Genomic DNA, 26,534 nt, shown 5'->3' with positions numbered 1-26,534 from the left:
TCTGCCGCCCAGGCTGGAGTGCTGTGGCCGGATCTCAGCTCACTGCAAGCTCCGCCTCCCGGGTTCACGCCATTCTCCTGCCTCAGCCTCCCGAGTAGCTGGGACTACAGGCGCCCGCCACCTCGCCCGGCTAATTTTTTTGTATTTTTTAGTAGAGACGGGGTTTCACTGTGTTAGCCAGGATGGTCTCAATCTCCTGACCTCGTGATCCGCCCGTCTCGGCCTCCTAAAGTGCTGGGATTACAGGCTTGAGCCACCGCGCCCGGCCTAGATGAGTTTTAAAATCCCTTTCAACCCTGGGATTTGGGGTCCCATGAAATCTTCCCCTTTACGATCTTAGGCCCAGTCCACTAACAACAGCCAAACTGAGTTCCTCCTTCCCAAAATTTTACCTCCATCTGGTCCTTGTGGTATTCTTTGCGTTTCCTTGAGGTCCAGGGTTGTCCACCTACAGCTGAGGAAATGGAGGAAGATGATTCCCTGGGCTACAGTAGAGCTTACTTCAAGTCTGTATGTGAAGCGTATAGAGATTCATTTATGGGAAGAGAGAGTCAACAATTCAGAGAGCTTCTCTTTCCCTAATCAGAACCCATCTTTCCCTCCCTGCTAAAAGTCACATTTCTGAAACTTCTTTGTGATCCCCAGGATGCTATAAATAACAACTCCTTTTATGGACCTGAGCTGAAGATCGAGAAAGGGGACCTCAAGAAGGGGTTTTCCGAAGCAGATAATGTTGTGTCAGGTAGAGCTGTTCCATGCCGCAGTGGGAATGGGGTGGCCCTGGTTTGCAAATTAAATTCAAGAGATATGCATTGAACCCTGAAGCAGGGAAGTGATTTCCAGACATTTCCTAACAGAAAATTCCCTCTTACATTTGTAGCAAAATCGTGGACAGTTGGCTGGGAAAGAGCTTCAGTCATCTTAATCTCTACTCTCCTGTCTCTAGGCTGGACCTAATGATTCTAGAGAGATTCTAGAGTATTCTGATCTGGAAGACCATCTAGGGAAGATAACAGCCACAGATGCCTGACAGCCTTAGGTCTGCCAGGCCTCTAACTGCATAAACTCTCATCATCCCCCTACCTGGAGGCAGTCCTTACTCATATTCAACTAGCATTCTCCCTCCTCTTCCCTTTGCCCTGCTCTCCCTCCACCTCTGTCTCTGACACTGTGAAATCACATCCATTGCTCTCACCCCAGGACAGTGCAGCTGACTACCTCTTTTGGAACTGTTTTTTACATTGGCTGTTGTGCTTTGCAAAGTCACTATGAAGCTAACTCTCCACCAGGCCTGGTAGCTTAGGTTCTGGAAGATGCTCTGGTTTTCAGCATTTCAATCACCTCTATTAATCCCTACTTTACCTTTTCCAAAACTGTACAATGACAGTTTTCAAAATCCTTGATTTCCATAAGCTGCAGTGAGAAGAGAACTTTGGACTGGATGCATTTTGGTGTCATTCTGGTTTCTTTGTTCAGGGGGTGGGGGTGAGGGTAGAGCACTCAGCTCCCAAATGGCTAAGACTTTGGGGTCCTTTTCCACCCCAAGTGGGAATCCTTGAGGTTACCCCTCAGGTAACTGTGCGATCAGTTGCTTCCTGCCCAGGCCACTTGGCAGAGTGTACTCTCTCTTTAGGCAAGCTGGCCCCTTCTGCAGAATCGAGCTCACTGTGAGGGATCTCACTGCTTCCCCAGGGGAGTTATACATCGGTGGCCAGGAGCACTTCTACCTGGAGACTCACTGCACCATTGCTATTCCAAAAGGCGAGGCAGGAGAGATGGAGCTCTTTGTGTCTACCCAGAACACCATGAAGACCCAGGTAGGTGCCTTTGGGTCAGCACAAGGGGCTGACAGGGCAGCGGGGAGCTCCTAGCAAACCAGGAGGGCCATGTGGGAAATGGAAAGAGGGAGATGTGGGCTGGTCCAGAGGGTACTCGAGTGTCACAGTCCTGGAGTCAGACTCTGTCACCAACAAGCTGGTATCACTGACCTTGTTCCACAACTTTTCTCAGCCTCAGTTTTCTCATCTATAAAATGGGGCTTGGGTGGGTCGTCGTAATTATTAGATGAGTTTTAATATTTAGACTAGAGTTTGGTACATGTTGGCTGTTATCATTTCAGTGCCTATGGCCTTGGTCAAGTCATATCCTGCCTCAGTTTCCTCATATGTAAAATGAAGGTATTGGATTAAGTCATAGCCACAAGGCCCACTAAATTATCTACAGCAGCTCAAATAGTCCTCATTTCTCTACTGCCTGTAATGTGACAGCGGTTGCCAGTGTTTTTGGCAGCTGGTCCTACTCTCATGATCTCCCAGTCCCTGGTCACCTGGTCAGACGGAATAAGTTTCTAAAAGTATTCTGTGACCAACTGCTTGCCCTCTGGTTAAAAACCAATGCCTGAATTCAGTCTGGCAGGCCCCAGCATCACTAACCACAAGACTGCATGGGGATTTTGAATTAAGGAATTTCAGAATTCACAGTAGTAATTAGGTCCATGCATATTGGACAGGCTCTGCATAAGGCCTGAAATAAGTTCAGATAATGGATTCAATGTGAATGTTCTGTCTTTTACCCATAGAGCTTTGTTGCAAAAATGTTGGGAGTTCCAGCAAACCGGATTGTGGTTCGAGTGAAGAGAATGGGAGGAGGCTTTGGAGGGAAGGAGACCCGGAGCACTGTGGTGTCCACGGCGGTGGCCCTGGCCGCATATAAGTGAGTTCCAAAGCCTGTTTCTCCTATCTGGCTCTGGGAAGAAGACTAAGGCTACTTCTGCCAGGAAGGCTTTCTCGACTTCCCCCTGTTAGAATTAGTTTCCTCCTGCTTTGAATTCTTTCAGCCCTCTGTTTTTAGAATCCTTGGGCATAGTAGGAGGGTAACATCGCCTGTTCCATTGTGGTCTGGCACAGGTGTCCACATCTGATCTCCCCTACCTGGCTGTGAGCTCTCTGAAGGAAAACACATACCTCGCGTCCTTCTATTCTCCACCTTGTGTAGCACTGTGCCTAGATGGCAAAGCAGCCCAGTACAGGTCTGCTCAGCGTGCAGGTGGAAAAGGTGGCTTCCTGGCTGTTTTTGTTCTGAGACTCGCAGGGCTGAGTTGCTGTTGAAGGCTCACAGGCTTCTAATCCTTTCGGTACCCCCCAGGACTGGCTGCCCTGTGCGCTGCATGCTGGACCGTGATGAGGACATGCTGATAACTGGTGGCAGACATCCCTTCCTGGCCAGATACAAGGTTGTAGATGTTGGGGCTGTGCTGGGACGGGAAGTGCCATTTTGTGAGGAAACCTGGGACCAAATGTCCAGGCCTCCTTGAGCTGCACTCTTACTTTTTGCCTATCTGTAGAAGTTCAAATAAGATATAGCCAGAAGAGAAATTCAAGTAGGCTAACAGCAACACAGAAAGGTAGTGCTGGGGGAGGCTGGTACCTCATCTCCCAAGGGTGGCATTCGTGACTTCTGTGGATTTGCTGTGTTCTGAGTCTGGTCAGGCTCAGAAACATGATTCACCAGCCGACTCAGGGTCAACCAATCGTGCTTGGTAGCCCAACATTAACATGATCACAGGCCTGACGTAAACGTTGGAATGACAGCTTAGTAATTTACTGTGAGAAATAGAACTTTCCAGGAGCCTGGATAGCCCCAAGATGTTCGGATAAGCACCTGGTTTCGCAGATCATGGTTGGAGACTGTCCACACTTCTCTCTGGGACAGTCCCTTTTTTGGGGTTCTGTGGATGACCCATGCACCCTTTCCCTGTACACATCAGCAGAGCCTTAACAGGGTTCTGCCTAGCTCTAGAAACCTGGGCGCCCTCTCTCCATGAACTGGCCTTGAACATGGCCTTTGACCTATTCTGAGTTTGTTTCATGATTTAACTCCCAGCAAGGGATTATAGTTCTCTTAGCCCCAAATTCTTGTGGGCCTGAAGAGAGTTCCTTGATCTTTCAGGGTCCCAGTTTCCGTGTGTGTAAGACAGCCTGTAAAGGGTATTTTAACAGTGTACATAAGGTCAAGGATGTGCGTGCTCCTGTGAAATACAACTTTTTTTGTCTTCTGACCAAAATCTGTGAGGGGACAGTCCAGTATCTTTCCTAGTTTCTCTTCCCTGTGCTCCCCTCCCTGCCCTATCATGACCAACTTTCTCTTTCCAACCTCCTTACTCCCCTCCTAGACCAGAAGCCAGGTGCCAGTAGCAGGAAGAAGGGGTGTGGGGACACGGGTGTCCAGGGGTGGGGAGCCAAGTGTGTGCCACTGGGGAGAGGTCAGGTCCTCTCTTCTTCACTTGTTACCTTCTGCTGACTTTTGAAGGTCACTCTTTTCTCATGGGATGATGTGGTGTTCTGTTTATTTCCTCCAGGTGTCATAAGTGGGAGGGAGGATCAGAGAGAGACAGAGAGGTGGGGGAAAGGGGACTTCGGATAAATCACTCTCCTTTCTCCTTTTATCAGGTTGGCTTCATGAAGACTGGGAAGGTTGTGGCTCTGGAGGTGGATCACTTCAGCAACGTGGGGAACACCCAGGATCTCTCTCAGAGTGTGAGTAGGACCTGCAGCCGCCCCTGCACCCAGAGCTGACTTCAACAGCTGATCAGCCTGTTCCCACACAGGCTCGAGCCTCCCCAATCCCAGCCTGCTACTGTTGCAGTAGTCTCCTAATGGGTCCTCACCTTCAGGTTTCCCATCCTTGATTAATCTCTATAGCACAATGATGATCGTATTATTTCTCTGGTTAAAAACCCATCCTTCCTGTTTAAGATAATTTGCCAAGCTAGCAAAGTTAGTTACAATGTTTTATGTACAGTGTGGTAGCATTGTGTGTGTGTATATGCATGGAATAGTAATATATATACTTAAACTAATACTAATATATATTACTATATATAACATGCATGGAAAAGTGTCTGAAGGAACATATACCAAACTGTTAACAGTGATGATCAAATTATTAACAATGATTGGAATGGTATTGAGAGGGGTACACACTGTCATTTTCTATGTTACACGTTTCCGTGATGTTTTAATTTTAAATAAATCTAATTGATTTTTTTTTTTTTTTGTTGAGACAGAGTCTCGCTCTGTTGCCCAGGCTGGAGTGCAGTGGCCAGATCTCAGCTCACTGCAAGCTCCGCCTCCCGGGTTTACGCCATTCTCCTGCCTCAGCCTCCCGAGTAGCTGGGACTACAGGCGCCCGCCACCTCGCCTGGCTAGTTTTTTGTATTTTTTTGGAGAGACGGGGTTTCACCGTGTTAGCCAGCATGGTCTCGATCTCCTGACCTCGTGATCCGCCCGTCTCGGCCTCCCAAAGTGCTGGGATTACAGGCTTGAGCCACTGCACCTGGCCAGTCTAATTGCTTTTTAAAAAATTATTTCATTGAAGTATAATTTACATACGTAAAGTCAATCCATTTGAATTATATAACTTAATGGTTGTTAGTAAAATTCAAGAGTTGTTAGACCACTATCACAATTCAGTGTTTGAACTCCCATCACCCCAGAATGATCTCTTGCATCCATTTGTAGTCACTCCCATTACCATTCCATAAGCCCAGGTCAGTTAAGTCATTTAATAGAACCATTCACTATGTAGTTTTTTCTGTTTGGTGTCTTTCTCTCGGAATAATGTTTTGTAGCTTCATCTATGTTTTTGTTATTATTCTTTCTTTTGAGACAGTCTTGCTCTGTCACCCAGGCTGGAGTGCAGTGGCACGATCTTGGGTCACTGCAACCACTGCCCCCGGGTTCAAGCGATTCTCCTGCCTCAACCTCCCAAGTAACTGGGATTACAGACATGCACCCCTATGCCTGGCTAATTTTTGTATTTTTAGTAGAGACAGGGTTTCAACATGTTGACCAGGCTGGTCTCGAATTCCTGACTTCAAGTGATTGGCCCACCTCAGCCTCCCAAAGTGCTGGGGTTACAGGTGTGAGCCACCGTGTCCGGCTCATCTTTGTTATAGCATGATTCAGTACTTCACTCCTGTTCATTGATGAATAGTATTCCATGATAAGGATATACCATATGTTGTTTACCATTCACCACTTGATGGACATTTGTGTTGTTTCCAGTTTTCTGCTTTTATGCATAATACTGCTCTCATACTAGTTTTATGTAGACATATATTTTTATTTGTCTTGAGTAAATTCCTGGAATTCCTAGGAATAGAATTGCTGAATCTGTGGTGAGCTTAACATTTTAAGAAATAATCGCATTTTCATGGGCAGAGGCAGCCTGGCAGGCACTGGGAGAGCTGGGCTTTATTATTACTAATATTCTACAATTGTTTAAATAGAAGGAACTTTATAATGAAACAGTTCAGAATACTGGCTCAAGAACCTATGTCAAGATGAGCTGAATTTTAGTAAATTATTTTAGGAATTATGACGAGCTAATTGAATTAGGCTTGTGACAATGAGAGGAATTTACATAACAAGTAAAACTTACATTAAAAATGTTTAGATATTTGCTTCTATAGGTGTCACTTTAATAAAATACCAATTTAGTTTTACTTGTGACTTGTCTAGTTAGTAATAACTTTAATAGGCTTTATTGGGACAAGCTTACTGCTCTTGTGGGAGCTCCTCTCACAAGTAGTTGTAATGCCGTAGTATAACTCAGGATCAGTAGCTTGAGATGTTATTGTTTTTCTCTTCATCTTTGACTTGCAAAGAGCCTCCCCTTTTTGGATCCAGACATCTTTTCTGAATCCTGGTTCCACTAGTATACCTGCTCTCCTGTGATCCCAAATCATAGTCAATGGTGCCTCGAACATAGCACCTTCAGCTAAAGGCTGCCTAGTGCTCTGAGGAAAGCTTGCTGATTATCTTCCTGCTCTACTCACCCCAAAAGGCAGAAAAACAACATAGTCAGTCCTGTGCTCATTTGTAATTGTAAAGATCAGTTATATATGTATTTGTAATGAGAGCAAGTATATACTCATTATAGGACAAATTTAAGAAGTTTAAAATATGCCAAAGTAGAATTTCTATATCTAGTCTTTTGTTTTTTTCGTGAATATTTGCAAGTGATTACCATTAAATTCACACATGACAGATTAATCTGAAAGATCAGAGAGACTATGTTATTCCTGGCCGTGATAGAACTGCTCCTGTGGTTTGGGACAAGTAACAAAACATCTGCTTGAGTTTTGTTTGCAAAATACACTATTAATATTGGACCTACCTCAAAACATATTGAGGATCTGTGAAATGCTAAGTTCCCAAAATAAAATATTGCCGATTGTCTTTTTATTGAAAGTAAATTTCCTCATTAAGTCAATCTGCCTTCTGTAAGTCACAGTGCTTAAATCTCAGGATCTTTTCATTAGGAGAGACCTGTTATTAAGGATTTGTAGGTGTAATTGCTTAGCCTCCATTATTGGTGCTTGGGATAGAGAGGTTTTAGATTTTTCTGTTTTTTGTTCTGCCTCAAAGCTCAGTTTATTGAAGACATTTATAAGCTATTGGATCATCACTTGAATCAAGATTTTGACTAATGAGCTAAATTGTCCATTTCTTATGATTTCCAAGTTATAGTCTGAGAAATGGCTAATTTTAGTAACTGTCCTATCATAAATTAATGTTGGAATAAACTGAAGCTGGAAATAAATACTTCATGAAAACTGGCTAAAGTCTGAAATAAATTACCTGTTTTATGTCCAATAGCTACTACATTTGATAGAACAATTTTGAGAAACACTTCATTCTTGAAGGCAACATCTGACATGGTTCTCAGCAAGTTGGAATAGTAAAGATGGTTGGGTTGTTTTGATGAGTGGAAGCAGCATGTTTGTAGCATACAAGTTGTTCAATCATCTTGTGCTATTGACCTAAAAATATGTCTTAACTCTTCATCGAGGCAAGCCTGGTGAAGCCTTTACTTGTTACTATTTCAACAGTTGGAATTAGTTGCACTTTTTACTTGATGAAACAAAACTATACCTCTGAATATTTATGGATGCTTTTTACTAATCAGGCTTGTGTTCTTAATCCAAATTAGTAAAGTTTTATGGAAGCTGAAATGTAATACAGTAGTCTCCCCTTATCTGCAGGAGATACATTCCAAGAACCCTAGTGGAGGCCTGAAACCTCAGATAGTACTGAACCCTTTATACACTAAGGTTTTTCAATCTGACAACCAAGACAGCTACTAAGCGCTAAGGGGCAGGCAGTATACAGTGTGGATAAGCAGGACAAAGGGATGATTCACATCCCAGGCAGGACAGAGCAGGAGATCATCAGATTTCATCACTCGGGACAGCTTGTGATTTATTTATTATTTATTTATTTATTTTTGTTTTGAGATGGAGTCTTGCTCTGTCACCTAGGCTGGAGTGAAGTGGTGCGATCTCGACTCACTGCAACCTCCGTCTCCTGGGTTCAAGTGATTCTCCTGCCTCAGCCTCCCAAGTAACTGGGATTATAGGCGCCCCACCCCAACATGCCCAGCTAATTTTTGTATCTTTAATAGAGACTGGGTTTCACCATGTTGGCCAGGCTGGTCTGGAACTCCTGACCTTGGGTGATCCACCCACCTCAGCCTCCCAAAGTGCTGGGATTATAGGCATGAGCCACCGTGCCTGGCCGACTTGTGATTTAAAACATGAATTGTTTATTTCTGGAATTTTTCACGTAATATGTTTGGACCAAGGTTGCTTTGGTTAACAAACTATGGAAAGTGAAATTACAGATAAAGGGGGTTACTGCTCCTTTGCTCTGAAATTGATGTTTGGGTGATCAGGAGCAGGTAGCCAATGGAAAGAGCACTTCTGAGTGATAAGTAAAGGAGTTTCTCTGGTGGCCTTTTCACATTCTTCAATGTTCAAGCATATTTTTCACTTACCATTTTCTCTTTCACCTCATTTTGCCTCACCATCCCCCATCTCTGCTTATTTCTTAAACCCATTGATGGCACTCATTAAATTGTGTTCAGAGTGAATGAATCATTGTTCCTTAATATCCTTTTCAATATGCCACAATTTAGGACACTTTTAAAATTTCCTAAAACAATATCCTAATCTGAATAATGACTAATTTGAGCCACATTCCCACCTCTATCTCAGCACACACTGCCAGTCTTCCCCAGTATCTCCTCTTAATTCCCCACCACACCTCATAAAATTGGAATCAAAGAAATCTCACTCTGTCATTGTTAATCTAAGAATAAAAGCACTGATTTTAATACTGCTTTACTAGTTTCAGCCATCTAAGTAGGTAGGCCTCTAGGTATTCTGTAGCTCACTGGTGGTCTTGACAGCCATTCATACATGTTTGTATTACATTATTTTTCAACTAAACCACAGTTGGAAAAAAACATCTTTAATATTTGCCCTTGGATCTGTTACTGCATCACTAGCACTTGTGATGCAATAGGACACTGCGCCTGTACTAAAAGGTCCAAGAGTAAATGCCTTTTTTTTTTTCTTTTGGTATTTGTTTTGTTTTGTTTTGTTAAACATGTCTATAGAGTTGGTTAATGCTAAATTTGTCAAATAGCCCTTCTAAAATTATTCTTGTATTTAAAAAATAAATGGATCTACCTAATTTTTATTGATTTTTTTAAAAAAAGAAATGATCAAATTATATTCCAGAGTGACTAAGCCATTTCATATTCTAATCAACAACCTTTAGGGGTTCCACATCCACAGTAACACTTGGTATGTCTGTCTTTACCCACTAGAATTAGTGGGTGTGAAGTGATAGCTCATTGTGATTTCAGTTTGTGTTTCTTATATGCTGTGACCTTGCAGAACTCATTTATTAGTTCTAGAATTTCTTCTGCAGATTCCTTGGGATTTTCTCTGCAGGCAATCATTATCATCTGCAAATAGGGACAGCTTTTGTTCTTCCTTTCCAATCTGCGAGTTTTAATCTCTTTTTCTTTGCATACTGTGATGGCTAGCCAGACCTTGCAGAACTATAGGTCATATATCCTTGCCTTGTTTTTACTCTTAAGGGGAAGGCATTCAGTCTTTCATCATTAAATATGTTATTGGTAGGGTTTTGTTTGTTTGTTTGTTTTTTGTAGATACTTATGATCAGATTAAGGAAGTTTCCTTCCATTTGTGTTTTCTGGGCATCTTTATAACGAATGGGTGTTGAATTTTGTCAAATGCTTTTTCTGCATTGACTGATATGATCATGTGATATTGTCTTCTTTAGCTTATTAATATGGTGGATTGTGTTCATTGATTTTTTTAAACACTGAACCAGCCACTGTCCTTGGAATAAATCGGCTTGGTCATGATATAATTAATACATTGCCAAATTGTATTTGCTAAAATTTGTTAAAGATTTTTGGATCCATATTCATGAGAAATATTGCTCTGTAGTTTTTTGTTTAAAAATTATACCATCTTGGTCAGGGTTTGGTGTCAGGATAACATTAGCTTCATAAAATGAGTTAGAATTCCTCTTTTCATTCTAGAAGAGATTGTGCAGAATTGGTGTTAATTCTTCTTAAAATGTTTGGTAGAATTTTCCAGTGAAATCATTTGGAACTGGAAACTTCTTTTCTGACAGCCTTAAAACTATTGGTTAAATTTCCTTAATAGTTCTAGGACTATTCAAATTATCTATCTCATATTGAAGCGGTAGTTTTGTATTTTGAGACATTCATTTTAAAATGTTTTGTTTTTAATTGTTATGGGTACACAGTAGTTGTATACATTTATAGGGTACATATGATGTTTTGATGCAGGTGTACAGTGTGTCAGGATAAACAAATCAGGGTAATGTAAGTTTCCATTACCTCAAGAATTTATCATTTTTCTGTGTTAGGGAACATTTCAATTCTACTCTTATTTATTTTTAAATATATGATAGGTCAGGCACGGTGGCTCCCACCTGCAATCCCAGCCCTTTGGGAGGCTGAGGCGGGTGGATCACGAGGTCAGGAGATCAAGGCCATCCTGGCTAACGTGGTGAAACCCCGTCTCTGCTAAAAATACAAAAAATTAGCCAGTCGTGGTGGCGGGCGCCTGTAGTCCCAGCTACTGGGGAGGCTGAGGCAGGAGAATGGCGTGAACCCAGGAGGCGGAGCTTGCAGTGAGCCGAGATGGCGCCACTGCACTCCAGTCTGGGTCACAGAGCCAGGCTCCATCTCAAAATAAATAAATAAATAAATAAATAAATAAATAAATAAATAAACGATAAATTATTGTATATTTTTAAATATTATAGTCCCCATATTGTGCTACTGTATACTAGGTATTACTCATTCTATCTAACTATAATTTTATATGCATTAACCATCCCCACTTTATCCCCCGTCCCCCCTACCTTCCCCAGCCTCTGGTAAACATCGTTCTACTCTTTATCTCCATGAATTCAATTTAATTTTGTCTAAGTTATTAAAAAATTTATGTGTGTAAAATAGTTCATAGTGTGTTCTTATTTCTCTTTTGATGTCTTCAGGGTCTGTAGTGGCATCCCCTGTTTCAATCCTGATATGAGTAATTTGTGGCTTCACTTTGTTTTTCTATCTTGCCAGAGGTTTGTCAATTTTATTGCTCTTTTTAAAGACCCAGGTTTTTGTTTCATTGATTTTCTCTATTGTGTCTGTTTTTGATTTCACTGATTTCTGCTGTTATCCTTATTATTTCCTTCACTTTGTTTGCTTTGGATTTATTTTGCTTCTCTTTTTCTAGGTTATTGAGTTGAAAGCTTGAATAACTATCTGAGAATGTTTTCCTCTTTTTTAATGTATTCAGTTGAGTGCTATAAAGTTTCCCCTAAGCACTACTTTAGACAGGTCCCATAAGTTTTGGTATGTGTATTTCATTTTTTTCTTGTATTTTTGGTCTGCTTGTTCGTTTCTCTGACACTTTCTCTTTGATCCCTAATTATTTAGGAGCATGCTGTTTGGTTTCCAAATGTTTATAGATATTCCTGTTATCTTTCTATCCTGAGGCTTTCTATTGATTTCTAGTTTCATTCCATTTTAGTTGAAGAACACATTCTACAGGATTTCAATTCTTTCAAGTGAGTTGAGGTTCATATCATGGCCCAGGACATAGTCAGTTTTGATACAAGTTCCATGGGCACCTAAACAGAATGTGTATTTTGCTGTTGATGGACTGTGTATTAGCTTCCTGTGGCTGTTATAACAAATCACCACAAATTGGGTGGCTTAAAATAGTGAACATTTATTTTCTCACAGTTCTGGAGGCCAGAAGTCTGAAATCAAGGTGTTGGCAGGACCGCACATCCTCTGGAAGCTCTAGGGAAGGATCCGTTCCTGGCCTTTTCTAGTTTCTGGTGGCTGGTGGCACTCCTTGACTTGCGGCTGCATCACTCCAGTCTCTGTCCTTGTCTTCCCATCACCTTCTCCTGTGTGTCTGTTCTTGTCTACCTACACATAATTCTCTCTTACAGAGACATTTGATTGCATTTAGGGTCCACTCCAATAGTTCAGGATAAGCTACTTCTCTCCACATCCTTAACTTTATCACATATTTTGCCATATAAGGTAGTATTTACAGGTTCCATGATTAGAAAGTGAATATATCTTTGGGGAGGCATTTCTTTTTCCTACCACAGGTGTAAATATCCACTAGATCCTGATGGTGGTGTTGAGTTCTTCTATACCCTTCCTGATTTTCTGTCTATTTTTTTCTATCAATTTTGAGAGAGGAGCATTGAAATCTCCAACTGTAATTGTGGATTTTTCTATTTCTCATTTTAGTTCTACCAGTCTTTACTTCATAGATTTTTCAGCTCTGTTATTTGGGGCAGACACAATTAGTATTGCTGTCTTTTGGGAGGATTGACACTTTTTTCATTATATAATCTCCTTCTCTCTGTCTCTGGTAATTGTATTTGCTCTGAAGTCTATTTTATCTCATGTTAATAAAGCCACTCTTGCTTTCTTTTGATTAATGTTTGCATGGTATATCTTTTTCCATCCTTTTACTTTCAACTTGCCTACATTATTATATTTGAAGTGATTTTCTTGAAGATAGTATGTAATTGGGTCATGTTTTTAAATCCATTCTGCTAATCTCTTTTAATTGTATTTACACTATTTATAGGTAATATAATTACTGATGTGTTGAGGCAGAAGTCTGCCACTTTATTTTTTGTTTTCTGTCTGTTCTATCAGCTTTTCATTTCTCTGTATTCTTTTGTGTGCCTTGCTGTGGTTGGGTTACTTGGACATTTTTTTAGAATTCCATTTTGATTAAAAGTATCTCTTACATAGCATTTTTAGTATTGCTCAAGGTATTATGTTATATATATACAACTTACCGCAGCCTACGGAAGGTCTCGTTTTACTAGTTTTGGTGAAGTATAGAAAACTTACCTCCCTTTATGACTCTGCCCTTTCCCATTTACATTATTTTTATTTTAAACACTTTCTTTACATTCATTTAGAACCATATCAAGACAGTGTTTTAATTTTTGTGCAACTATCAGACAATTTTAAAAACTGAAAAGAAAAGCTTACTGCTTGTACCCACGATTTTGCTTATAGTGTTTTTCCTTCTAATTTTCCAGGCTTCCTTCTTTTATCCTTTTCTTTCTGTTTAGAACTTCCTTTAGTCATTATTTTATTGTGGGTCTGCTGGGGACACATTTTCTTAGTTTTCCATCTGAGAATGTCTTGATTTTTTTCCTTGTTCCTGAAGGATAACTTTACTGGGCATTAAATTTTGAGTTAACAGTTCATTTCTTTCAGCACCTGAGAAACTGCCACTTCGTTCTGGTCTCTGTGGCTTCTGATGAGAAATCCTTTCTCATTCTAATTAGGCTTCCCCTATAGGTAAGTTGTCATATTCTCTGGGTGCTTTCAAGACTTTTTCCTTTGTCTTTAGTTTTCAGAAGTTTAATTATGATAGGACTTATCACGGATTTCTTCAGGCTTATCCTGTTTCAAGATCACTAAGCATCTTGAATCTGTAGGTTTATATATCTTGAAACCTTGAAAACTTTTCAGTTATTATTGCTTTGAGTACTTTTATGCTCTTCTCTTTTTCTCCTTTTCTTCCAGATCTCCAATGGCTTCAATGTTAGGTCTTTTGTTATAGTCCCAAAGGTCCTTGAAACTGTTTGTTTGTTTTTTTTTTTTTTTTCATTCCATATTCCCAATATAGTTCAGACTGGATAAAATATCTTATTCTATTCTTCATTTCACTGATTCTCTTCTATGCCCCCTCTCTTCTGCTGTTGAATCCACCCAATAAGTTATTTATTTTAGTTGTTGCATTTTCAATTCTAAAAGGCCCATTGGTTATTTGTGGAAGCCTTTTATTTGTGTCAAGTGTGTTCACAATTGATCTTGGAGGCATTTTTTTTTTCATGGCTGCATTAAAACTATAGTCAGATAATTTTAACATCTTTGTCACCTCAGTGATGGCGTCTCTTGGTTATCTTTTATTATTCAGGAAGTTTGAGATCTTCCTGTCACTTGGTATGACAAGTGATTTTTCACTGAAACTTGGAGAAACCCACCACTAATGTACAGATGATGGCGGTGATGATGATGGTGATAATGATGTTCTGAGAGCTTGGATCTTATTTAAGCCTTCTATTTTAATTGGCTCTTTCTGACCTTGCTCTAGCAGTGGTGGATGCCACCTCATCACTGCTAGGTGGGGGTAGAAATCTTAATCTTCCACTTGGCCTTTGTTGATACTCAGGGTAGGAACAACTACTTACTTCTGGGCAGAGGTGGGAGATCTACATTCCATGTGCTGTCCATGGACATCATGGTGCAGGTGGTCTCTTTACCACTGGCTTGTGCTAAAAGTCTTGACTCTTCCCTAGACTTTTTCTGACACCACCAGAATGGAAGGGAAGAGTGATGTGTCTTTGTTAGGTGGGTGGGGAAGTCAATGTGTTCTCCAGTGACTCAATCATGAGGTGTAGGTACAGCCTTATGACTGGCCATCAGCAGTGAAAGTCTCGACTCCCTACCTGGTCTCCTCTGGCACCATCCCAGCAGGAGTGTTGGGGTATCTCATAACAGCCTCGTGAATGTGAAAGTCTAGGCTCCCACTGAGCTTTTGTAGGTGTGAGTAGGAGTGAGACTACATTTTTGTGTGTGTGATGTTTGACTGGGGTACTTATTGTCTAAAAGTGTTTAGTTTTGCTTGATTGCCCTATTCCTGGTCTTTTGACTAGAGATAAAAGGATTTGGGATATAGAGTGAGCTTTTTGGTCTCTGTCATCATTGGCATTTCTGGATTGCCAGCTCCTGCCCCAAGTCTGGGATATATAGATGAGGCAAAAAGGAAACCCCTGGAACTCACCATCATGTCATTCCTTGGGTTGCAAAATCCCTCCTGGGACTGCCTTTTTTTCCCTCCACTTTTCAGAGTATTCTTACATTGTTGTTGTGGTTGATTTTAAATAAATGTATAGAATTCCAGAGTTTTTAGTGGTACTTAGTGGGAGTATGTAAGTGGAAGTCTCTATATTATACATCAATGCTGAGTTTCTCGCAAGATAGAATCCTGAGTGATGTCATCAGTAATTATCGTGTGCTTTCATGTTTAGTCTCAGTTGATGCTCCTCCAGTCACATTATAAATGACCAGGGTAAGACCAGAAGTGGGAGCTACACACTCCTCATTATTGTGGTCACAGCTTTAGCAGATGAACTTGGAGTATTGAGTTGTTTAGAAAAATAACTAGAGGGTTTGGATGAAATAAGGTCAATTGTGAGAATTAACAAATTTATTTTGGTGGTACCACTTTTTACAGTTTTTTAAATCTTAATTTTGTAACCATAGTAGTTACATATGTATAGATTCTTGTTAAAAAAAAAAAAAAAAAAAAAAAAAGAGGTGGCTGGGTGCGGTGACTCATGCCTATAATCCCAGTACTTTGGGAAGCCGAGGTAGACAGATCACTTGAGGTCAGGAGCTCAAGACCAGCCTGGCCAACATGGCAAAAGTCCGTCTCTTTAAAAAAAAAAAAAAAAAAAAGTTAAAGTTTTCAGGAAAAGTTGACATTCCCCTTTACCTCTTTGGATCCCACTCTTCTCTGCTAGGTGCTGCCTAATGGGCTCAGTTAGAAAACTTCACTCTTCAGTTCTAGGGTTAAAATTGTTCAAAAAAAGAAGTATTATTATTTCATGTTCTCACCACGTATAAGACATGCTTTTTGGCATGGGAAAAAATCACATTGAAAAACGTACAGTCTTTGTCCCTAGACACCTTACAAGATTTTTAATTCAATCCAGCAAATATTTATTAAGTGCCTAGGGTGGCCACATGAAGAAGGATATGACATTGTTTCTGCCTTCAAGAAATTCACAATATGGCTGGGGAAATAGATGATAAAAGAAACAGAAATACAAGTTGATAAATACTAGAAAAAGCAAAAGTAGAATTAATTGAGACATAGAAAAATCATCTAGGATGAGTAAGACTGAAATGATCAAAGACACATAAAGCAACTTGTGGGAGAGAGAGAGTACACATAGGAAAATAAAACCAAAATAAAACAAACAACAAAAACATGAAAACTGCCATTGATCTTTCCAGAGAGATGAGATATTACAACTTAAAGAAGGAACAGAATGTTACTAAAATGGAGCAATCAAAGAATAAAAAAGAGCTCTCATGAATTGATACTATGAAAGCAGAAGGGTTGAAAGGAACTTGACAAATTTCCCAAAAATGGAAAATAATGTGAAAAAATAGAGAAAATACAAAAAAACATTGAGGATTAGTTCAAGAGGTTCAAATCATAAACATTTCAGAAAGAAAGAATGGAAAAAACAGAGACGGGGGAGCTATCAATAATTCAAAAAATTTTCCAAAACCGATGGACATACATTTTGGGATTAAAACAGCACATTCAATAACCAGCACAATGAAAGAAAATAGACCTATGCCAATTTATAACATTATGAAATTTAGAAACCCGAGGACAAAGAGAAGATTTCACAATTTTCAGGAAAAAAAAACCTTTCCAAGAGTTAGAAAGCCATTGATTGGACTTCTCAATAGCAGGAAGCTAGAATGTACTGGTCAAATGCCTTCAAATTGCTGAGAAAAACTGGAAAGCCTACTTCCAAATTAGGATTCTATATACAGCGGAATCATTAATTAAAGGTGAAAGGAGAATAAAGACATTTCAGACATGCAAGGTGTCAAAGATGTTCCTCTTTGTGTACCCTTTCTTATGAAGATATTAAAGGATGTACTCCAACAAAATGAGGGAGTAAAATTTAAAAAGGGAAAGGCATGGAATCCAGGAACAGGAGATTCAATATGGAGAGAGATGAAGGGAATCCCTGGGATGAATCCCTTTACCCCTTTGGATCCCACTGGGGGATTTCAGATTTAAATCCTTAGGTAACAGCTGAATAGCAGGTCTAGTGGGCAGCCAATTTAAACTGGAGTAGGCCAGATGGCTCTAGGATAGAAAATCTAATGTGCTTGAAAATGTTGGAAGCAGGGCTCACGAGGGAAAAGAGAAAACACATTAGAAGCAGATTTTTAGAATTGGGGAAAACTTTAAGTTGGCTTAGTAATAAGTACATACCAAATGAAGCAGATGAAAAAATAAAGACAATTATTAACTCCAGGATGAAAAAAGTATTATCAAGGGAGAAGAAATTGTAATGTAACTACATGGTTCAGCAGTAAGTAATGTTTACAGAGTTACAATATTAAATTGACTATTGATCTGATCAAAATACAACTATACTGGGAAATAGGAAGCTGGTAGGGGTGAGGGCTGGAGGGAGGGGGCTAAGCCAAAACTAAATTCTCCTTTTCCGTAAAAGAAAGACAACCTAAAAGTCCAAAACTGAAAAAGTCAAGACATAGCAATGTAGCCACATTATCTAGAGACGTGTAAGTTTATCTAAATAACTTATAAATGATAAGCTATGAGAATTGCAAGTAGTTGCTTCTGGAGACTGGAAGGAAGGAAAGTGGAAGAGGCTACTGTTTTTCATACCATGACTTACAGAAGTCTGCAACACTTCAAACTATTTGTAGTACAACTTTCATGGTGGTTTCATTAGTTTTTATTAATTAATTTACAATGAATTTTTAAAAGTTAACTGTTTTCAAAAAGAGGCAAGTTCCAACTAGAGGCTCTGGGAAAGGCTTCTCCACAGAGGAGCTGAATGAGGGGACTAGTAGGTGGATACGGTGCAGTAAAGTTGCTGCTGCAGGCTGGGCTCATCCCTGCAATCCCAGCACTTTGGGAGGCCAAGGTGGGTGGATCACAAGGTCAGGAGATCAAGACCATCCTGGCCAACATGATGAAACCCTGTCTCGACTAAAAATACAAAAATTAGCTGGGCATGGTGGTGCGTGCCTGTAATCCCAGTTACTCAGGAGGCTGAGGCAGGAGAATCGCTTGAACCAGGGAGTAGGAGCTTGCAGTGAGCCAAGATCACGCCACTGCACTCCAGCCTGGCGACAAAGCGAGACTCCGTCTAAAAAAAAAAAATGCTGCTGCAATATCCTGGGGGAGAAATAACTTGGGCTGAAGAAGAGCAGCTGTGGTGCAGAGGGGAAAGGCAGGCAATGGATATGGCCCTCAGAATTCCTACTTTGAGGAGCCAGTGAAATCAGCACACTGTTCTCTCCCATTTTTGTTTCCTCTGCTTCAGATTATGGAACGAGCTCTATTCCACATGGACAACTGCTATAAAATCCCCAACATCCGGGGCACTGGGCGGCTGTGCAAAACCAACCTTCCCTCCAACACGGCCTTCCGGGGCTTTGGGGGTCCCCAGGGGATGCTCATTGCCGAGTATTGGATGAGTGAAGTTGCAGTGACCTGTGGGATGCCTGCAGAGGAGGTAAGCGGAGTATTTGGTAGCACAAGTCGAAGTGGTTTGGACTGCTTAGGGGGAGAGTGGCTTTGTATCTTGGGCATCTCCCATGGGGGCCGCCCCCACCCCCACAGTCTCTTGCCACCAACAAGGCCTCTTTGTCTCTCTCCTTGGGAAGGTGCGGAGGAAAAACCTGTACGGAGAAGGGGACCTGACACACTTCAACCAGAAGCTTGAGGGTTTCACCTTGCCCAGGTGCTGGGAAGAATGCCTAGCAAGCTCTCAGTATCATGCTCGGAAGAGTGAGGTTGACAAGTTCAACAAGTAAGCACTGGGAGTAGGGGTCCAGTTGCTTTCCTGGGTTTCATATCCTACAGCCTTTCTGCTGACCCCAAAATAGGAAGCTAGTAATTTAGTGGATAACTTATGAGACTGCTGAGTTTGCCAACTCATTCATAGCCATCTCTTTAAGATCTTATAATGATCTTCAGCCTGGGGCAGGTGGGCTCACAGCCTGCAATCAGTGTCATAGTCTGTCAGTTGTGGTTCATCTTTAAGCATTTGTAAACCTGGGCACACCATATTGTAAAGAACACTGGCCCAGGACCAACACGTCACAGTTATACACCTGCCTCTGACACCAATCTATAAATATGAATTTTAGAGTCACTCCATCTCCCTGGGCCTCAGTTTCATCATCTGAAAAGCGGACATAATTGGACTGGCTCTGTCCTCCTCACAGAGTTATTCAGACAATTAAATATAAAGCACAGAGAAGGCTTTATTATTGTCAGCAAAGCACAGTGCCTCCTGGAGATAACAGCCCAAGACCACCAGGGCACTCTGACCCAGCACAAGTTGCACTCAAGGAATACGAGTGTTGACACTAAAGTCAAGACCGCCTGGAGCGGGCTGTGCACCAGCTGACTGTTCTCATCTTTGTCTTTTTTGGGGCATAGTTCCATTATTACAAGACTGTATGGGAAACCCCAAGGATGTCCTGTTTTGGCTTGATCCAAAGATGTTCATGACCTCAACATGGTAGAGAAGTTTCTATAAGAATGTTCCTTTTTCTCTAGGGAGAATTGTTGGAAAAAGAGAGGATTGTGCATAATTCCCACCAAGTTTGGAATAAGCTTCACAGTTCCTTTTCTGAATCAGGTAATTGCTTTATAGAATTGTGTCTATCTCCGCTGGACTGGGACCCCATTTCCCCCTTGTTTACAGCATTGCAAGGGAAATTTCGTTGTCACTGGTAACAGGGCTTACTGGAGGAACTCTTTGCTATTTAAATGAAAGTTGAACTTGCACAGTCCTATTTGTCCAGTAAGTCATGGGCAGTGAGACTCAGAGATCTGGGATCAACCTCTAGTTCTTACCTTTCCTTACTATCGGACTGGTGAGAGCTACTCTATTTTTCTTGTTCTGTTTCTTCACTTACAGGGTGAGGACAGATATTTGACCTATTTCCCTTTGAGAACAAGAGAAACAGAGAGAAACACATGAAAACCTTCTGCAAACTACTGATGTGCTATATAATTAAATCATGAGATTCATACTGCCATAATTTTTGTCTGAGATTTATATCCAAAATGCTGCTGGTTCTCTTGTTCCTGGGCTCCATACCTTTGGTCCCAAACTTTACTGAATTGGAATTTACTGACTTTTGTGTCTGGCATCCTTCTCTTTCCCTAGGCAGGAGCCCTGCTTCATGTGTACACAGATGGTTCTGTGCTGCTGGCCCATGGGGGGACCGAGATGGGCCAAGGCCTTCATACCAAAATGGTCCAGGTGAGCAGCCCTCTCTAGCACCGTGCTGTCTGTTGTTAGGGGAAGTGGTATAAGAAATTGAGCAGTGGGACCTACCAGAGCAGAAGCAGGCCCGGGGGCTGGCCCCGGCCCTGTCGCTTATGTCCGTGTCACCTCGGGCAAGTCTTTTCCTGCACTTGAACTCAGTTTCCTCAACTGTGCAAAGGAGTTGGCCAGGTGACTTCTGAAGACATTGCTATTACCAACATTCTCAGTGTGTCAGGTGGGCACACTGTGTGTGTAAAGGTTTCCCACATTCCAAAAGACTCCTCGGAGTGGGGTGAGGACAATGAGCTGGATTAGAGTCAGCACATCTGCTTGGCGCATGGAGACTGGCCAGATTGGATCTTGTGAAAAGTGAGTGTTAGTGTAAAAAGGCACTGTCAGTTTATGAATGCTTTTACCCAACCAAACCACTCCAACAAGTGCTCCTTCAAATTCAGCCAGATGTGAGGACATCCCAGACAATGGGATTAGAGCTTACAAAATTGTTTTCTTGCCTGTAACAGTGAATGTGAATCCTGTCTTGGAGAGAAGGCAGCCAAGCCCCATGATAACCCTTTCCCTAGAGGGCAATGTCTTCTCTTTTTGCAGGTGGCCAGCAGAGCTCTGAAAATCCCTACCTCTAAGATTTATATCAGTGAGACAAGCACTAACACTGTGCCCAACACCTCTCCCACGGCTGCCTCTGCCAGCGCTGACCTCAATGGACAGGCCGTCTACGTAAGGAGCCCATGGGAGCCCGCAGAGCAGAGGGCCAGCCCAGAGCTGTGGGCCTGGAGAGTCTCCCTGGGTGGGAGCTAGAAGGGTTCCTTGCAGACTCTTTGGCTCTGGCCAGGCCTCTGGCTCCCTTATCCAGGAGGATGCTGTTTCTCCAAACCTCAAGCTAAAAGAGAGGCCCAAGAATCATAATCACTGCCCTCAAAGCTGGGAAGGATGAGTGCAGGATGGGGAAGTGAGGATACTGAGGGAAAGCAGAGGCTTCTGGAAATACTCCCTGGTTCTGGAGCTAGCAATAGGACAATGGACTGAAGCTGAAATTTGATTATAGAGTCAAGTTGGCCACACTTGCTCCTCTCCCATATGGGGGATGTAATCAAACAAGGAGTTTGAGGGAAGAAGACACCTCCCTTGGGATCCCTCAAACATTCCACCCTCTGTCAGTCTAAGAATTGGGTCAGGAAGTGCTCTCCAAGCAGGGACTAGTGGTGGCCCTATTGGCCAGGTCCTGTGGATTCTATCCTGGACCTTGGTCATTCTGGAGTGGGTGGTCAGGCTGTTTGAGTGGCACTCTGGGCACAGCATTGCTTGGAGATGGCCTTGCTGGGGCCCTCGGGTTTTGCCTGGGCTATTGAATGCAGAGGAGTGATGTGTCTGGCTTGCTGGGGGTGTTTACTTTAGGCGGCTTGTCAGACCATCTTGAAAAGGCTGGAACCCTACAAGAAGAAGAATCCCAGTGGCTCCTGGGAAGACTGGGTGAGTCTGAGCGGATCCAAGTCCCTTTTGCAAAGGAGAGGGAAATCGACAGCAGGGCCTCCGTTCCGACCCCGAACAAGCAATAGGAGACAATATTCTAGTCAGAACAGCAGAGAGAAGTTGAGGTGGTTTGTGTGATTTTACAGGACGAATAAATGCTCATCCTGGCTGGGTTGCTTTCTCTGTAGCTTTCATCATTGAGGGAGGTCATTTGAGGGAAGTTTTTGATCCAGGATCTTGACAGCCTTGTGGGAATCAGGGTTTTCGCTACCTGAGCCTGAGAGGATGGGTGCCTGCTGAACATGCCTCATCAGATTGTACTGACTCACCGGGTCTATTCCCACAGCCCCTTTGTCCCAGATGAACCTGGTTTTCCTCAAATCTCCATCTCTTGAGTCTGGGTCTACTGAGATTCCCTCTATGAGAGCGTGGGGAGAAAACATCACCCAAGAACTTCTATCATTCCTGTGATTTGGGGAATGACAGAACAAGTACTTATAATAAGAATGAGCCCAATTCTCTGACTTCTAGATCAGTGGCCTGAATGTCAGAAATCTCAGAGGGAGGCTGCAAGGGAGTCTCTCGCAGGTGGGAGGCTGTGGCTCCTCCAGTAGGGGGAAATATCAATGGCAGCCCTGCATCCTTCCCCAGTATTGGAGTGGTAGAACTGGGCAGAAGAGTAGCACATCAAATGTGACCCCACGTAAACCAGCTCAGTACAAATCTTCCTCAATAGATTGAAAGAAAACATGCCATTTTTCTCAGACTCACTCATCTTACTATGCCTTCTTTGATCTCTCCATACCATGTGTACCAAGCACATGAATGTAGCTTGGCTTTGGTAGTTGGGTGAAAGCTTAGTGGCAGGTCAGGGTTCCTGAAAACCCCACTTCCCCTGCCTGATGGCCATCTCTGCTCCTCAGGTCACAGCTGCCTACATGGACACAGTGAGCTTGTCTGCCACTGGGTTTTATAGGTAAGTATGGTGCTGTCCTTGCCCAGCTCATAGTGTGATGTCATCTTAACCTCACTGGTCCGTTCCAGCACCAAATCCTGCCAGGCTGTGGTCAGGAGAGAGCAGCCCCACTGAAGCTCTTATCTCTTCAACAGACTTCCACTAATTTCAGTCTAAAGATGCTCTAAAATATGTGGAATAGCCACGCTGTGTGCCAAGGGGCAAAAGCACCAGTTGTGTGTCAGAAGACCTGACTTCTAGTTCTGATCTCAGGGTGCACCATTTTGCCTGAGGAAGTCAGTGGTCCTACTGAACCTGTTCCCCTGTTTCCTTACTGACGACATTTTAGGGCCAGTCACCTAACCATTCCTCCCTCAGTGTTCTCCTGCAGAAACCAGGGTGTGTAGTGTTATGAGTTAGGCATTGCTGTTAGCTATGCGTGCTTCTTTGTACTGTGTGTGGGATTTTTTTATAGAATGAGAGGAGGATTTAGAGCACATGGTCTTGTTACAAAATGCAGAATACAGTGGAACCTTATTAATACAGGGAGATTTTCAAGAGAGTGTATGTCTTCTGCAACTTTAAATTTAGTAGCAGCATGAATAGCTAGAGACCCTGCCCATCTGACTTAGCAGCTGTAAAAAGATATGATCATATGTACTGTCAGTCATCATGTTTTAGCCATCTCTGGCAATTTTAACTAGGACCTTTTCTTTCACAGATATTTGGACTATTTTCTTTCAATATATTTGGAAAATAATTCAATGTTTCTTTAAAATATCTTGTCTGAATGTATGGATATATAGATGCATAAATATATATGTATAAACATTTCTTATACATATATAAGCATAAATATATATATGTATAAACATTTCTTATACATATATAAGCATAAATATATATAAATGTATGAAACATTTATTTTCATGTGTATATGAATATATATATAAGCATATATATGTTTATACACATATAAGGCATAGATATGTATAAACATATATACACAAAAAACATTTATATGCCCTATATATGAACATATATATGGCTAATACATGTGTATACATACTACACTGAATATATATGCCTTATACATACATGTATATACCTATATACATGTATGCATAAGGCATATATATGTATAAACATATATTCACACACAAAACATTTCTATGCCATGTATATGAACATATATATGGCTAATATATGTGTATAGATATTACACTGAATATATATATGTATTATACATATATGTATGAGTCATATATATGTGTAAACATATATACACAAAAAACATTTCTATGCCATATATATGAACTATATATGGCTCATATATATGTGTATAAGTATTACACTATATATGTATTATACATATATGTATAAGGCATATAAAAGTATTATACATATATATGTATAAACATGTATATATATGTGTGGTGAAGAAATGTTTTGCCAATGCTTTCTAGGTTATTAATATCTGACCTACACATACATAAACTCATTTTCTCATAAATTCCTATTACTTTTCTGGAGTTCATGAAACTAAGGTTTTATAAAGGTGAAACCAGATGAGCATGGTGACAGTTGGAAAAACAGAGGTCAAAGGGATTGGTGGTGTTTTTTTCTGGGAGTTGGTGGTGTTTTATTCTGGGAGAAGGCTTTTCCCTCAGCCCCATACTGGTTTTGTTTTTGTGCAGATGTGCCCATATCAGCTCATGTTATCCCTGTGTAGTATATGGAATAACAGAGTCAGTGTACTGTAAACTCTACGTGTGTGAATACACATGTACAAATGCATAGATATACACATATATTTATATGACTCAGGCAAAAGTGGAATTGTATAAGGTACTCCAGATTGAAAATTTTTTAAATGTATAAGGAAGCATTTGTTTCTATTAGTGTCATTTCCCTCAAATCATTTGTTGAACTTTCAAAGGGACCAGCAGGTGGGGAGTGGCTGCTTAAAGATGCACCCAGGTTAGCATGAGATACTGATCTTATTAACTTTCATCTTGAGAAGGTAAGCAGGTGAACTTGTGTGAACAGTCTAAGAGCCACCACAGGCAGAACCTTCTGTCCTGAAGACCTTGGATTTTAATTTAGTACATCCTTTGGAGTGTGATTTTCACGTCCTTCATGAACGGACAGATCTATTACCTCTGTTTCTACTGTGTAGAAGCCAGCATGGTATCAAACACTGCTAGGCTATACAGAAAGAGTACGGAAGGGTTACTGGCAAACTAGAGGAGAGCCCAGAGACAAAATGTTCTGGAATAACTGGGTTTCATTAACAGGTTCAAACTGTTCAAAACACATGGACTTTTTTGGAGAACAGCTGAATGCAAAAACTTGTGGGGTTTAAAGATGTTGTGTGTCAAGCTGTGCGTGCATAGGGAAGGGGGTGTGTTCATGTTAATACGCGCGCAGTATCTTCTCTTTCCTTTCCCAGAACACCCAATCTGGGCTACAGCTTTGAGACTAATTCGGGGAACCCTTTCCACTACTTCTCCTATGGGGTGGCTTGCTCTGAAGTAGAGATTGACTGCTTAACAGGAGATCATAAGGTAAGAAGTTTGCAAAACTTTAGTACTTAGTGGGAAAGAAAGAGAAACAACTGAGTTGTAATACCAAAAGTTGATAGAGACAAACTTTCTGGTTGGAAAAATAATGCCTTACATTAAGGATAGGCAAACATCCTATGAAGGGCCACAGAATAAGTATTTTAGGCTCTGTGGGCCATGCAGTCTCTGCCTGAGCTACTGAACTCTACCACTGAAGTGTAATAGCAGTCACAGACAGCTTGTAAACCAATAAGTGTGACTCTGTTCCAATAAAATATGATTTATAGACACTGAAATTTGAATTTGAATGGAATCTCATACGAGTTTTACTTGTCACAAAGTATTCTTCTTTTTATTTTTTCCAGCTATTTAATAATGTAATTATTATTACAACAGACCCCACAAAAACAGGGGCGAGTTGGATTCAGCCCATGGAACGTAATATATTGACTCTTTTGTACATGATCTACCCAGACTCAGATTCAAAGCCCCAGGCTGGGACCCCATCTGACTACTCACGTATGAGTGTGTGTTATTTCCAGTTACTGAGAGATCATTGCTGCTCCCCATCCCCTACTCCTACAAACCCAGACTCCAGCAGTGATGGTGGCAGCAGAGATTTGGTGGGAATATTCACACTTCTGCCTGAGTACACCCAGGGCTTTCTGCTTGGGAACGTACCCTTTGGTTGGCATTTGTAGTCTGAGGGTCACCATGAGTCATCTATCATATTCCAAACATCTTTTTCTTCTCTAACTGCTTGTAATTTTGCTGTCTCCTCTAGAACCTCCGCACAGATATTGTCATGGATGTTGGCTCCAGTCTAAACCCTGCCATTGATATTGGACAGGTGAGGCTTGGGAGACCAGGATGGTGACAGACTTGGCCACCGATGTGCCCCATTCCCCTCCTGGGGCCACCAGCCACAGCATGTTCTCCAAGGTTGTCTTCAAATAGGCTGAAACATGGAACCTAGGGAGTTCTCCCCAA

At 41.5% G+C, this 26,534-nt stretch overlaps 1 protein-coding gene across 2 annotated transcripts in view; it reads left to right on the top strand.

The window, feature by feature from the left end:
• XDH (xanthine dehydrogenase) overlaps positions 1–26,534 on the top strand; it is an 89,432-nt gene that overhangs the window by 57,087 nt on the left and 5,811 nt on the right. For both annotated transcript variants that reach the window (XM_030920445.1, XM_030920444.1), the window contains exons 20-33: positions 646–742; positions 1,693–1,817; positions 2,579–2,712; positions 3,145–3,232; positions 4,449–4,535; positions 18,576–18,767; positions 18,919–19,064; positions 19,820–19,901; positions 20,436–20,531; positions 21,144–21,272; positions 21,951–22,025; positions 22,949–23,001; positions 25,433–25,547; positions 26,329–26,394. In XM_030920445.1, coding sequence (XP_030776305.1) covers positions 646–742; positions 1,693–1,817; positions 2,579–2,712; positions 3,145–3,232; positions 4,449–4,535; positions 18,576–18,767; positions 18,919–19,064; positions 19,820–19,901; positions 20,436–20,531; positions 21,144–21,272; positions 21,951–22,025; positions 22,949–23,001; positions 25,433–25,547; positions 26,329–26,394 — 1,485 coding nt within the window. The remainder of the gene's footprint in view (positions 1–645; positions 743–1,692; positions 1,818–2,578; positions 2,713–3,144; positions 3,233–4,448; positions 4,536–18,575; positions 18,768–18,918; positions 19,065–19,819; positions 19,902–20,435; positions 20,532–21,143; positions 21,273–21,950; positions 22,026–22,948; positions 23,002–25,432; positions 25,548–26,328; positions 26,395–26,534) is intronic.

Source organism: Rhinopithecus roxellana, chromosome 17, assembly GCF_007565055.1.
Source record: "Rhinopithecus roxellana isolate Shanxi Qingling chromosome 17, ASM756505v1, whole genome shotgun sequence".
NCBI lineage: Eukaryota > Metazoa > Chordata > Mammalia > Primates > Cercopithecidae > Rhinopithecus > Rhinopithecus roxellana.
The sequence above is the reverse complement of the archived record's forward strand: the minus strand, read 5'-3'. Positions and strand labels throughout refer to the sequence as shown.